Raw genomic sequence first — 16,153 nt, 5'->3', positions numbered from 1 at the left:
TATTAAAAGACACGTTAAAAAATTAATTGCAACAACCAATATTAGAAGCAACTTGACATGGCTTCAAATACCGGAAATAATAAATTAAATATTGGACATTAAACTATTTCTCCGAATCAAAGAGATATTTCCTTTTAAATACTTAGGGAATATGCTAAATTTTGGTTTTGAATATGTTTTTAAATTCACATTTATTCCAAAATTTGCAAATTGCTGAGCGGTAACGACACGCCCCGTCAGTCGCTATCGGGCACTTGTCGGCGTTGGCTCTGTGTCAAATTATCTCCGCCTGTCATTGACTTACAATTATATGGACGTCGGGTCCGCGCTAAAAAGTGTCCGAACTTATAGGGCGTTAAAATCGTGTACAGAGCGTTATTCACGCTTTAGTCTTCGTTTGTTTGACTGACAGCGAAGCAAGCAAAATTAGACAGTACTGCGATTACATAACAATTTAAAAAGCTTTTTCATATTCCTTTACATGTCACTACGTTTAAATAGGTTGACTTGGGACATTTTTTTCGTGGTTTTTGTATTAGACCCGTCGTCCATTTATTTGTAAGTCAATGCCGCCTGTTCTTATTTTACTCATATTCATTTTCAGCGCACGGATCGCGGGACACGGGTGTTTCGCATTAAAATACCTCGCCTTAAACATAAAAGTTATCGACTAATTTCGTCGTAGAACTTTTAAACGCCTCTTCTCCTGAAAAGGTGTCACTTTGCACATGTGGCCTTATTACACCTTGTGTTTTCATAACTTTTGTGACAAACTTTGACTTGAAAAAATAAAACAAAATAATACAGGCAGCTGTTTAGTTCTTTTTTGAATTTTGAAAATGTTTCTGTTCTATTTTTGTAGGTTTTTAAATTCATTTCTATTAAGTTATTTTCTCGTGATGGAGGGAACAAAACAGTTTCGTGCGACTGTAATTTCGCTACACGTGGAAAGAAACAATCCAATGGAGATTTCCATGACTTGATAATGTTTTGAGGTAAGCCGCAACTTTCTATATTACACCATAAAATGTTTCAAGGTGACTGATTCTCTGATAGATCTTCAAAGGAGTGGTCGCCCGCGGTCTGTAAGGACGACTGCGAACATCAAAACAATCAGAGAAGGAGGGAAGATGGTTTCTCGGTATCCAGTTTGGGTTCCAGTATATTCTCTGATGAAAAATCCCAAACAGACATAAGACTGTAGTACTAATTAATATGTTTTAATTTATTCTAATTTCCATTATTAATTAATAATAAATTTAACTTAATAAAAATTCATTCGATAAAATATAATAATTTGTAAAATAATGTAGCGTAAATTGGAATGTTTCTTTGCAAAATTAAAAATAAGGTATTTAATTATTACTTTTATTACTATAGTGAAAAAATAGGGTGGTTTGCATTAATATTAGACATAACTGGTTGATGACTGTACCACCTCAGTCAACCGTGGCAATGGAACCTGTGAAGGGCTCGAAACGTTGGTTTGTTTAAAAAATTTCCTATATAACTTAATTCTTAAAATTTTTAACTACTAACTTTTAGTAACTTTTACTTCGTCTCAAAACTTATGAACACCCGAAGTACTAAATATTTTAAGGCAGAAGAAAAGGAAAACGCGATGAATTATTTTTGTCATGGAATAGACAAACAACTTGTTGTTTACGATTTTAATAATAATAGTCCTGCGAGATAGTTAGAATTTTACTAACAACCCTGTGTTTATTGTTTGGGAGTACAATGTCTCCGACATATTAACGGACATACAGACATGGCGTAATAATTGAGTTTCCCACGGTATAACGGAACCCTATTCAATACCTTCTTGAAGAATATTTGTAGTCGTTTGATTTGACATTCAAAAATACATTGAAGTAGTACGACACCAACACGAGTAGTCCGATACCTAACAGCGGTAATAGCAGCGCCATCTGAAAAAAAGCAACTTATTTAATAAAATGCACCGTTCATTCAAGACTCGAAAGAAGTGTATACACTTCTTACTTGAATAGAATGAAAATTCAAGCTCTCATTCCTTTATGTCTGTACTTGCAATTACGTTTTTCGTAAATTTTCACTTACTTATTTTATTATATTTGTAATCAGCTTACAAAGACCAGTAAATACATACCTTATAAACTAACTTACATACTAATATAATAACACTATTTATTTATTTACACGTATGGACCGCGACGTGTGACGCAACGTGGGTGTCCGGTATCCGTCCTTGGGAACGTCGGTACATGACACCCTTCGGCAATAATCTTCCTTCATGAAGGTCGACAAATGTTGAGTTGGTGCTCTCACCACAAATGAATTAAAATTCACATTGTGGGACTCCAACTGCTCGACCTTCCGGGCAGCATTATCTTTCACCCGAATGTACTCCACAATGGAGTAATGAAATCGTGACACGTACAGCAACGTCTTCGGTCCCTCTGGACGCAATCGATGATTGGGGCCTGAGAGCGTTGTGGTATAATAAATGATGTAGTGACCAGGATAAAGAAGGACATGTTTCGATGGTTAAGTCATGTAGAAAGAATGAAAGTTGGTAGATTGACGGCACTTTATAGAGCGAATGTGGAGTAGGGGGAGGTATCCTTTGTAGGCTATACAATACTGAAGAGCTGACAATCTTTTTGGATATTTTTATTTCTTGGCCGAATCAGGCCGTATTTAGGCTCAAACACCAACGTACATATCGCAATCAGATTGGGGATCTCCATAAAAAATGCCACGTTAAAAGCATCAGGAATAAACGGGCATATATGAAGGGATTGATAGGAGTGGAGGAGGTCCAAGATCCCCGGTGCCTACCCCGGTGAAAGATAGGTAGATGGCAGCTGGAAGAACCGAAAAAACCAAGAGCTGGAGGACATAGTATCATCAGAATTTTTTTTAATAATAATAATAATAACGCACACACTCAACATAGGCCGCGCATTAGGGAAACCCAGTGTCGCGGGTGCCATGGATACACATATAAACAATCACAAATTACATCCAACTCACGAGAGAAATAAATATAGACCATGCAAATATTTCTCCCGGCCCGGGAATCGAACCTGGAACCTCTGCATGGCAGTCTGGCGTGGTAACCATTCGGCCACAGAGGCAGTAAAAAGTCAAGTCTTGAAAACTCTGTTGGCTGGGATACCTCGAAAGGATGCCAGCTCATAGGGCGGTGAAAAGGTCTACACGAGACGCCCTGGTGGAAAAAGACCTCCGCATCCTACACGCAGATAACAAGGAGGAGATCGCACTAGATAGGGCTTGCTGACGCCTACTCGACGCACTTGGAGTCGCTAAGCCAGCATAGTAAATAAGTGGTTGCGCCGAAATTGATATTTTTCATGTTCAAAAATTGAGAATTCACCTCACAAAATTTAGACTCTATAATTTTTGGATCGTAGCATCAATGGTTTGATTGGATCAACATTTACTTCCGTATTCCATCCCTTTCCCACACATACCTAACTAGCACACGAGAGCCAGACAACGTCACCCAACTGGTGAAACCTACCAGAGGAAAAAGAAAACATTCGCTTCCGCCTAATTGTTCATTCGCTTCCGCCTAATTGTTCTTTCTCCGATGAATGCAACAATGGCCTATAGTGAACATACGTTTTGGTGAAGTTGTAACATCAAAAATCGCTCCCCGGGCGGGGCAAGGAATCGGGATCGATCAAATCGCCGGCACGCGGTTGGTTTCAAGAGGTAGTGTGCTCCCAGCTTACCTACTCTTATTTGTTCCAATCAATATGACTTTGGGCATATTGCTCGCCGACAACCAGATAACCTTAACAAACTGGTTATGGTGGGTACGGTAGAGGGAAAGAGACTCAGCAGTCGTTCACCGAGCGGATGGAGTGACCAAGTGACCGCCGTCACTGGCCTCCCTATAACAACTGCCCTGCGAGAGCCGAAGACAAAACCAGATGGAAGAAAATCGTCCATAAAGTCTCGACAACCATTCGGGGACACCACCTTCATCAAGGAAGATAACGACTAAGAAGAAGATAACCATACTGATTTAAACATATACAGTCCACTTTATTATGAAAACTAACACGGTTATCACACATTATAATATAAAAGTAACGGGACTTACTCGCGTAGTATTTTAATCGGAAGCGGCCCGACTACTTTCGACCATAATCGATGGTCTTCTTCAAGGGTTGAGTGCAACGTTCGCGACCATATTTGAATAGAGACGGAGGCTGGAGCTTGCCATCGACCTGGAAGCCCTGTCTTCATGGCGCTCGGTAGAAATAGAAATAGAAATTATTTATTCAATATAAAGCACAGCACACATACAATTTACAAACAAAACAAAAACATAAAAAATAGAAGAAAGAAAGATAAGGGAGACAGGATGTGTGCTGTGCGGTATGCAGCTGCAGATGTTAGCGGTAACGATGTGGTGAGCTCTGTGTGCTGGACTGTTCCCGACAACAACCCTACGGACAGCAGTAGCGAAGAAGAGTTCCTAGACGCAACGTATCAGCCTCCCGAGTTCCCCACTGCGGACCGCGTCATCGGCGCGCGCGCAGTGCTAGACGTGACGCGGTTCTTCAGGGGTTGAGTGCAACGTGCGGCGAATGCACAACCTGAAGAAGACCATCAATTATGGTCGAAACTAGTCGGACCACTTCCGACTAAAGTACTACGCGAGTAAGTCCCGTTACTTTTATATTATAATATACAGTCCACAAATCGAAGGAAGGCATCGTTTGCATTCCCCGCATGGTTGACCGGTTTGGGCTACCCGCAACCAAATAGCGCCACCAGTAAGTGAAGTTTTTGTCTATATTTTAGTCTATAATATATTACTAAGTAAGCATTCAAATGAACCGTCACTACGAAAATAAAAATTAATCACCAGCAACTACAAAAATGTTACTTACTCTGTTACACAATTATACGGTAGAGTACACTTCCAGTGATAAGTGAAGTGAAGAAGGAACACTGCCTAATTTCTTTTTTATAGCACTTACAATTGGACTAACAAAGGCACATTATATCAGTTTTAAAATATTTTTAAAATCAATTGCATTGTCTCAGAGTCCTGTTATCTATGAATGACGTTCTAAGTTTTCAATAACAAATTTTAAAAAATGACGGTTGTTTTCGCAATATGCAAAATTTATTAAATATCTCATGTTAGATTCGGAACAACGAAGAAGTGAACCCGTCTGCTTCACTGAAGGTATTAGAAAAAATATTTATATGTTTTCATTCAAATATTTTTCACCAAACATCAAAACCCAAAACTATCTCCATTCAACACTTGCCTGGCTGGCTGAACAGAGCAACCGCTGCCGACATTCATAAAAAAAAAAGTTATAGAAATATATCAAAATAACAGAAATAGTTTTAAATTATTTTCTCTCCATCTCGCATAACCGGGAAAACAAAAGAAAAGAGAAGGAGAGAAAGATCAAAGTGACCACCTTTAAAGAGGTCAAAGAGCTGGTTAGGGATCGTGAGGAATTGAATGGAAGGAGATAGCTGTACCGACAAGAACTGGCTCTTAAATAGAATGATGAATAGTGACAATACACAGCGTATTGTCATTATACTATTAAGCTATATTTATAAAAATAATCTAAAATGAATTACAAAAATTAAATATTATTATAATCTCTTAACTCAATCGAGGTTCCTTGATTAGTAAAAATAATAACAATATAATTTAAACAGGACCAAATGAAATTAATGTAATTAGTTCCGTGGACCTAAATAATTTCCCTTTTTCCCACAGGCAAGATGCCCAAGATGCAAGCAGCGTTTTCCCTTTGTTTAGCTGTGGGTAAGATCCCAGACGATCTCTTAATTTTCTGAAAATGATTTTGTGAAAAAGGCACTCACAAGCAAGCAAGGCACACAACACCACGGACCAAGTGGTTCGAATTGGAAGGGTAAGAATAAGTAGTCGGATCCGAGGTCCTCGTACATATGGCTTCATATAGTTTTTGTTTTATTTCTCGATATTCTATAGAATCAACCTTTTGTGAGAGTTAAAGTGTTAATGTGTGAAAGTGAAGGTTACCTAATTAAATTTAAGAACAACGAATGTCAGATATTGTTTGAAATTCTTGAATGAATAAATGAATGACACACACAACCGTAACTTAAGTATAAAAATAGTATGTTAATGTGCAAGAGGTCGCCTTATTGCTATGTAACAATATATTCTTTGATAAAAGCCTTTATGTTAATACTCCAAATGAAACTACAAATTCAAAATAGTATTTTATGCAATCGTTGCATGCTGAGGGTTCTTAAAGTTGTCGAGTGGCCTAAGTAATGTTTACGAGATTTTAAAACCTAATTATGTAATGATTGTATAAAATAATGAAACACAAACCAAATTTAATGTATATTTTGTTAGCAATCCATGACAACAAATTCAAACGAAATCCAAAAAAACGTTAGAAAACAAAAAAAACCAAAGAGAAAGAATAGATGTGGCCAAATTTTAAAGAATTTTTAAAGATTTATGCCCGGTTATAAAAATTTAGGCCCTTTTTAACAATCAGTAGCGTCACATTGGATATTTTAATTAGCAAAAATACGACGTTCTGTTTTTGAAACTTATTGTACTTCTGTGTACAGACTATAATTTCTCATTATAGTTCTGTGTACAGACTATAATTTCTCATTATAATTTCTGTGTTCAGACTATAATTTCTCATTATAGTTCTGTGTACAGACTATAATTTCTCATTATAGTTCTGTGTACAGAACTACAATGAAATTTTTTAGTTCAGTAGCGAGTGCCATAAACAATAGAATTTTGATTCAGAACTAAAAAGAGTGTCTTTGTGACATGGTTTATGAAATTATACTTGACAGATAGAATCTAATAAACAAATAGAGTCTAATATTTCGGGAGTTTTTGCGTTTTATATAAAAAATCTGAAAAATCTGCACGCTCATCAATGTTAACTGTGATTTCTTGCTTTCAATGATTTTTTCGCTAAACCGGTGAGATACAGTAAATATTCATGAAAATAATTTCTCCTATATTCATTTCATAAATTTTCTTGTCATAAGCGTAATAGTTTTTAGATACGTCCTCTACGGAAACCGCTGTAAGTGCTACGTCAAATTCATTTCCAGTAAATCCTTCTGCAATACCATTCGTATTGATACTAAAGAGTGTTTTGTCAGATATAAAAATAATTCCATCGTAAACAATCTCTACATGTTTCGCTAGTTTAACGTACGATGGATTTACAGGTAGACCTTCAACTTTTTTAACACCTTCATTCTCTGTTACGACGTAAGGGTCTTTCCCAATTAGAAAGTAAAGATTGTTTAAATTATCAAGCATTATTTGATCTACATTAGTATAGTTTGTTTCAAATTTCATTGTACCATTGTCAACAACTTTAAAGACTTCTTTATCTTTCGTAAGAACGAAAATTGTATCATTCACATTCTCATTGGCAATACCAATTAGTTCTTGATCAAAATTGCCATATTTATCAGCTGTATTCTTTTTGGGGTTATAGATGTATATACCACGTTTAGTTGCAAAAAAAACTTTGTCAGTCATATCATTTGTTGATGTTACATCAGTGCCATCGTCTAATAATTTAGTAACTGTGCCATTTATTGATACATAGAGTCCTTTATAATCTTTCATAACAAAGAAAAAAGTTGATCCTCTGTATTCGTCATTAATCATGTTAACTGGTACTACAATTTTATCAATGTCGTGGCTCCCGGAATAAACAGGATCTTTTTCCCGGGCAGATAGTACTGGAGTAATTAGGAGAGTTATTACAAAAAACCGCATATTTTACCTGAAAAGGAAATTAAAATTTGGGTTAGGAAGGTACATATTTAGTAGGTCATAAGTTCAAATCACAAATTCTTTATAGAAAAGGTGCTGCAAGTACAACTGAGACTTGTGACGCGTCGGGGTGCGACCCGCCACAAACGCCAGCCGATCGCGCGTCAAAATTTCCGCGGACTGATGCCGACGCAAGCAGCACAGGCGATAGCAGGCGGGAGGCGCGTGCGGAGATCAAGACTACAAAAGACCGCCAGCCGGAGGGAGCGACACTCACTGGGGGAGGTTACTACTACGGTAAGAATCTCCTGTTGAGAGCAATTTGTTGTACGTGACCAAGGCGAACTTCAGGCCGTTAATTTTAAATAATAAAGTAGTAGCATCAGCCAACAATACTATCACATGTTCTATTCCCTCTAAGAGGCTAAGTAAATCATTAATATAAACTAAAAACAGAAATGGATCTATAATTGAACCTTGAGGAAAGCCCACGGTAATTGCAAACATGATTCGAATTTTGATCTCGATTCTAATACGAGTTAAGAAGGTAGAGGTCACGTACACATTACATAGGTCCACAGCCCGGGAATGGAATTGGAAATGGAGTATCTTTAATGTGCGACTGAATAGGTATCTTCTGGGCGAGCTCGTTCCATCGTAGACCCTATATTTGATCCATCGTTATGTAGTGATCAAGGGTAAGTCCATTCACAAAAACGACCTGAACCAATTCAGAAAGTTGCTGGTGCTTTTGAAATTACAGGCAAATGGGACTTGTCAACTTATGTCCAGGGGACGGGCGCAGTGGCAGTTCCCCTCAGATCTTTGCGATTTAAAGCTCTGAGTGGCACTGCAACTGTTATGGACAGGCATGTTTACCATCAGGCATACGACTTATTCGTCCCGTCACTTAATATTATAAAAAAAATGATATCCTAAATTAGTCCTACTGAGAATCGAGCCCGGGAGCTCCGCACCATGCACCCATAGTTCCTAACCACTGATTCATCGAAGTCTTCAATACTTTGAGAGACTAATTCTTCCTTAAAAGATTCCTACAGACTTGAAATAATAATACGTAAACTAATTACTTACCGATCCCAACTACCACTGCCTTTCTCGAAGATATTAAATTAAATGACAATAATAAATATGTGTCAACTTATACATTCATAACAATTATTATCTATAAATAGGAGTAAGATTTATTTGTGAGTTTGTTTGTTATTCTCATACGTTATAGTAAACATACAACTTGATATTTTACGTAACCCAGAAAATACAGAAGTATAATATAAAACGTAAGTATTCTCTGGTGACTTTTAACTTTCATTTGAAAATAACTCCATACTGACACAGATTACTTGATAGTTACATCACTCTCATGCAAAATCGAAAATACTTACGTTATAATAGCCTACTAAAGCTGACTAACGACACCAGGTGGTCACTATGAGGAATAAGGAACCTAAGCACGCACTGAGAGAGAGAAATGGCAGTACTTCCCTGGACGTTACGATACGATACAGCAAGACGAACTCTCTCACAAAGAGCTCTACTGCTTCTAAAGTGCGTTAATGAACAATGTTTTCGACAAGAAGAGTCTTTAAAATGCTGTATTTCGCTTATGTCCGGAGCGTGATGGAAAATGCCGCTCCTGTATGGTCTCCGTCTTACGTGACTTCCTCATAGTTGAAGACAATGTTAGAATCCGCACAGCGTTGTTTCACACGATAAATAGATTGAACTACCGCCTTTAAATATAATGGTGGCTACGCTGACAGATCAACTTTTTTCTATTACTACAATTGAATTTATTTTGTTACAGTTTATTTTTGTTTTAATTACCTTTTTAACATAAACTCCAATTAACGCAATTGGCTAAATATTTTTCTTCAATTGTAGAGGTTTTTAAGTCAAAATAAACTTAGAATATAACAGAAACCACAGGAAAAAGTTAGTTAATTATAGGAATGGTCAATAACACAGGTCGTCAGCTTTTACGCAGAAATATTTTATCTCTTCAATTGGTGTCATAAAATCTTAAATGTAGTGGTATATACAGGATGCTAATGTTAAGTGTGGCCATACGACTAAATGTACTGTCATTATTTATTTTATCTACACACATATCATAAATCCTCTATGATGTGTTTCAAAAACCTCAAATTACGACCAGCATAAACTGTTTTGTTAAAACAAATTTCTTATCTGTGAAAATGTTATTACTATTGCTTACTTACTTCGTCACAGGGATGAGGTAGAGTCTATCGATTTTTGCTTTAATTGATTTTTGATAGATAGATAGATAAATGGATAAACACTTTATTCACTAGTATGACACAAATGCATAATGAATACAACGGGAAAGATAAAAAAATTTTGTCATAGCAGTAAAATGGCGCTGACTCATCATATGCTAAGGCGCTGGTTTTCAGTCAAAACCAAAGAGAGATACTAATCCTAGAAGTTATATGTAATTCATTACAGATACAGATCTAATAAACGATTTTTTTGAAAAAGAAAGAAATCAAATACATTTATTTGTTTACCACAATGACACCACAAAAGACAAAAGACATAAAAAGAGTAAATGGAACAAAACAGAACTAAAACAAAACACGATCAAAACATTCAACTTAAAACATAAATAAATAATTACGAAACAAAAATATAAACAAACACAAAACAAAAATGTATATACAAAAATTAGATAAAATTAAAATAGGAACTATTCACACAAATAATAAAAATAACGAATAAAAAGAAGTAAATATTGAGATACTTCCCTTTTCTTGAGATATTTCCCTCCTGGAAATTGTGCATTAAAATAATAAATGTAATAAAGTGTGAATAGTGCATCTAAGGTAACCTATTCGATATGTAAGTGCAATAATAACTGTGAACATGTTTTGATGTAATAAATCAAAGTAAAAAATGTTTATTTAGAAAGGCTACGAAGAAGAGTATATGGGGATATGAAAACTAATATTAATATTAAAACTTCAACAAATTAGACAGATTTTTGTAACGAGAGTAGGTGTTGCCGGTAGAGTGCTTTGAATTTATGTTTGGATGACTCGTCACGTATAGGTGGCGGAATATTATTCTAGCATTTTGATGCCGAATATTTGTAACTACCCCTAAGTACCCATAAATACACATGACCGGGCAGATTTCTCCCTGCAGCGTACCTTGACGTTGGATGACGACGTCAGTTTGTCACACAGGTATTTAGGAGTCCTAGTTTTGGCTATATCAAATAACAGCTCAGCATGCAGGAGATTCTGACGAGCTCCAATCTTCAATATATTTGCATCGTTGAGATAATGAATAACGTGAGTACGTGGAAGTATGGAAAAACAAAATCTAGCACACGCGTTTTGGACACGCTGTAGTAGTTTATGTGACTTAGACAAAAGACAGGGGCCACACGACGTGATACAATAGTTTATTTTTGATAATATCTGTGTTTCACATAAACAAATGCGCAGATCGATGTTGAGAAAAGATCGAATACTGTAGATTATCCAAACCCTATAGAAACAGCTGGGTACAAGTTTGGCCACATTACTCTCAAATTTAAGAATCCATCCATCATCAGAAAAACCCATGATTACACCCAAATTACGGGCCTCCGCTACCTCCTAAGAACTACTACTACTACCTAAGAACAGTTAAAAACATCAGGACTGAAAGTAGAAGATGCTACTAAAAAGCGGCCAAAGGTTATAGTCCTAGGCGTTCCCTCCACCATCTCAGATAAAGACTTATTGGAGTGTTTATACGAACAAAATATAAGTGATAAGCACCCCAGCCTCACCAGAAACACTTTAGAAAGCTCTATAAAACTTAGCCATAAATCAGGCAGAAAGAACGAGCCCACCTGTAACTATATTTTTGAAGTCACAGCTCCCATACGGAGGACACTAATAGAACAGCAGCGTGTCTTTATTAATTGGACCTCCTGCCCGGTAAGAGACTACACAATAGTAACTAGGTGCTATAAATGCCAGCAGTACGGACACTCCGCAAAGTTCTGCCGGGATACTGAGTCCACGTGCGGCCACTGCGGTTGCACAGGTCACTCGATCAAGGAGTGTTCTAAGCATACGGAGCCCGCGAAGTGCGCCACCTGTATACGCTTCAATAAACCCGCCAACCACGAAACAGGAGACGAGCAGTGTCCAGCTAGGAAAAGCGCAGTAACCAGGTACATAGGTACTATTGATTATGAGGGCGCCTAGAGCGCCGCCCTCCTATCCTAATACAGCTTTATATGGGCACTAATGTTAATGATTTAGCACAGGACATTGATGCGACGTGTGAATTTCAATCCATATCATGCGACCCAGATAAGTGCCCCACGTTTATTTCTAAGTCTGCTTATAATTTAAAAATAGTTTTACAGAATATTAGAAGCATTAGATGTAATTTTGACGGTCTTTTAACGTTGTTAAATCCAACTAATTTTGAACCTGACATCTTTGTTTTAACAGAGTGTTGGTTACTCAATACACCATCGACTCCTCATCTGGACGGTTATAATTCATATTTCAGTAACAAAAGCAATGTTTTACAAAACGACGGCGTAGCGCTCTACATAAAAAATGACCTTCCAAACGTCATAGTTGAGGAGCCTATAATTCTGGACGCTAACTGTTTGATCGGAAAAATTGGGAATGATATTGCTGTTGTAGCGATTTACCGCTCTCCCTCGTACAAAAACATAAGAAATTTTTTACTCTCTCTATGTGACATTTTGACAACACTTTCCTCATTCCGAAATGTATTCATTCTTGGCGACTTAAATATTGATATTAAGATAGACAATGAAGATAGCAACTCAGCGGAATTCTTGAACCAAACAGCTTCCCTTGGTTACCTCCCTACCCATCTTCATCCAACGAGAGATCGTAACTGCATAGATCATATCTTAGCCAAAACCATTCTTGACGTAAAAACAATAATTTTAAAAACTACTGTAACTGATCACTATACTTTACTACTCTGCCTACAAAAGAGCTTCAATAGACATAATTTTATCAGTACACATACAGTACTAAATAATGAAGGTGTGTCTCGCGACCTTGCAAGTTTAGATGTGTCCCCAATTTACAACTCTGCCGATGCAAACGTAGCAATGGAATATTTGGTCCGTTCGCTAACTAAAATCATTGAAATTAATACGACGACCAAAATATTTACGCGACGCAATAAAATAATTAAACCTTGGATTACCCCAGGCTTGCTGCGCTGCATTAGAAATCGAGATAAACTTCACAAAAAATTTGTAAAGTTCCCGAATAATCCAATAATTAAAACCACTTATTATAGATACAGAAATTTCTGTAACAATTTATTAAAAAAATTGAAACGTAATTATGAAAAGACTCAAATATTAAATGCTGGTCACGACAAAAAACGATTATGGAAGGTCATCAAAAATATCACGAACATGACTAACTCAAAATCGTCTGCCCTGCAACTCATTGCTAATTCTGTCAATGCAGAGCAAACTGTTAACGCAGCAAATTCTTTCTTCGCTAATATAGGGAAACATTTAGCTGAAAAGGCGCTAATCAACGCTCCACTTTCGACGTCGACCATGACCTCGTCTCACGCCACACAATTACACTCACTCGCCTTACTCGAAACGGACGAAATTGAACTTGAAAATATTATTATGACGTTAAGAAATGACTGTGCAACTGGGATTGACAAAATTCCCTGCTCTTTCATTAAACAATATAAGGATTGTTTGATTCCACACCTCACCTACATTTTCAACCTCTGTTTATCAACAGGAATATTTCCCAAAGTTCTGAAATTAGCCCTTGTGAAACCTATTCACAAAAGTGGTGATAAGTGCAATGTTAACAATTATCGCCCAATTGCTATATTGCCATCTCTTTCTAAAATACTTGAAAGAATAATTCACAAAAGGCTTGTACATTACTTAGAAAATAAGAAACTCCTATCGACCTCCCAATTCGGGTTTAGACCAGGACTATCAACTAACGACGCAGTTGACGAACTGACTGATAACATTGTAAGGAATCTAGACTCTAAGAATAAGTGTTTGGCTATTTTTCTAGACCTGGCAAAAGCTTTTGATACCGTAACCATCCCAATTCTCTTAAACAAGTTAGAAGCACTGGGAATTAGAGGAATTCAACACAAACTTTTACAGGACTACCTTTCTGACAGAAAACAGCGAGTGACGATTGACAAAATTACGAGTGATGAATTGCCTATTGAATACGGTGTTCCCCAAGGAAGTATATTAGGATCGATCCTATTTCTTGTCTATATTAACCAACTATGCACTCTTCCCCTCTCTAGCGGTAAGATCATCTCCTACGCCGATGATACAGTCCTACTTTTCAGTGCCTCAACTTGGAATGACGTATTCACACAAGCCCAATTCGGTTTTAACTCGGTAACCGAGTGGATCAGAGTAAATGCACTTACACTTAATACTGACAAAACCAAATATATGACATTCTCATACAACATCCTCTCTCAACCTGTCGAGAATACTTTCTCAATAGTAGCTCATCATTGTCCCAGTCCAAGGACTCAAGTTTGCGGCAGTGGTTGTCCAAACTTGGACAGCACAGTCAATATTAAATATTTAGGTGTCATAATCGATCAACATCTCAATTTCAAACAGCATGTTGTAGCGCTTACTGCTAGAGTTCGGAAATTAATATATGTTTTTAAAAATTTAAGACATGCGGCTAGCTGTGAATTACTCAAATCAGTATACTTGGCCCTCTGTCAATCATTGCTACTTTACTGCATTACTTCATGGGGCGGCGCACATAAAACAACTCTGTTAAACCTAGAAAAGGCGCAGAGAGCTATTCTCAAAGTCAGCAACTTCCGTCCTTTTTTTCTACCCTACCCACAAACTCCTAGCCGAGTGCGATGTCCTTTCTGTGCGGCAGCTGTTTATCTTGCAAATAATTTTGAAAAAACACTCAATCACTCCATTTGAGTCTAAGTCCTCATCCTGCCAAAGACGACTCAATACCTTCTCTTCTCGTGAACAACTTCGCACATCACACTCTCATAGATTCTTCTGCTTCCTTGGTACATTACTTTACTACAAATTAAATTCAACATTGCATTTTCATGCCTTGAATAAGATGGGATGTAAAAAGACCGTCAAACGCTGGCTTAAAAATAAAAACTATGATGAAACAGAAGGTTTACTAGAAGTTATTTCATAATTATATTGTAACAGCTAATTGTTTTATTCTTAATTAAATATAGCTATTTTGTTTTTAAGCACTAATATAATGAATCTGTGCACAAACAAGATGCTTAAGATACAGGTAAAAATGTACTTAGTTTAGGCATCGCAACTATACTGGTAGGCTTCTAATAATTAATTGTATAGCTTTATGATTAGTATAATAATTAAGGTTTAATTTTTATTTATTTTTTTACCAATTGCATATTAGCTTCCCTTACATTTGTTTTTGTTTTTTTACTTATATTTAGATTAAGTTATATTGAAATAAATTTATCTTTATCTTTATCTTTATCTTTACCTGAGTAATCTTCTCACCATGAACTGAAAGAACTGGCTCGTATGCTCGGATATTTTGCACCTGTTTCAGATCCTAAAATCAAAAATTGGGATTTTATTGGATTCAATATCAAATCATTATTCGCGGACCAGTTGGCTATGCTCTGTAGATCCTCACTAATGAGGTTTGTAGCTTCAATGGTTTTATCAGGATGAAAAGATAAATACAACTTTAAATCGTCCGCATAAAGGTGATACTTGCAGTTTTTAAAGCACCCGGTGATATCGGACGTGTAAAGCACAAATAGCAGCGGTCCCAGTATAGAACCTTGTGGCACACCCCTGTTAATAGCACTTGGTTCTAACTTAAGGAAAGTGCCATCAGGTTTTGACAATTTCATCAATTTACACGACCTTTTCAAGAAATTTTGAAAAATAGTGTATGATGCTTATAGGACGTAAATCTTTTGCGCTCTCTGGACTATTTTTCTTGGGAATGAGATTTATTATTGCAGTTTTCCAAAGATAAGGGAATATCGAAGTAACACTGGATGAATTAACAATGTCAGTAATTACATTAAGAATATGAGGGAGGGTTAATAATACTAATGCCATCCGATCCCAACACATTCGATTACAAACTGAGAATAAATCTAGCAATGGTGTTTTCTTCAACAGGGACGAGTTTGAAAGGAGATTCTGAAAACATGTTGTTCATAATAGAATAGGGTTTCGACATGTGTAGCGCTGTCTCCTGGTACGTTAAGAAAGTATTTATTTTTGCGAGAAATATGCTTTTTGCT

General features: G+C 36.7%; 1 protein-coding gene and 1 long non-coding RNA gene across 2 annotated transcripts; one reads left to right on the top strand and one right to left on the bottom strand.

The window, feature by feature from the left end:
• The first annotated feature begins 4,683 nt into the window (after window positions 1–4,683).
• On the top strand, window positions 4,684–8,100 carry LOC113228777. The gene is made up of 3 exons (XR_003310338.1): window positions 4,684–4,796; window positions 5,771–5,818; window positions 7,899–8,100. It is a non-coding gene; the product is annotated as an uncharacterized LOC113228777 (long non-coding RNA).
• Window positions 6,390–7,815, bottom strand: LOC113228776. The gene has a single exon (XM_026462155.1). The coding sequence runs from the start codon at window positions 7,811–7,813 to the stop codon at window positions 6,989–6,991; it is 825 nt and encodes a 274-aa protein (XP_026317940.1). The 5' UTR covers window positions 7,814–7,815; the 3' UTR covers window positions 6,390–6,988.
• Window positions 8,101–16,153: the final 8,053 nt, after the last annotated feature.

This window comes from Hyposmocoma kahamanoa, unplaced genomic scaffold (genome assembly GCF_003589595.1).
Source record: "Hyposmocoma kahamanoa isolate Upper Pololo Valley unplaced genomic scaffold, ASM358959v1 240, whole genome shotgun sequence".
Lineage (NCBI taxonomy): Eukaryota > Metazoa > Arthropoda > Insecta > Lepidoptera > Cosmopterigidae > Hyposmocoma > Hyposmocoma kahamanoa.
The sequence above is the reverse complement of the archived record's forward strand: the minus strand, read 5'-3'. Positions and strand labels throughout refer to the sequence as shown.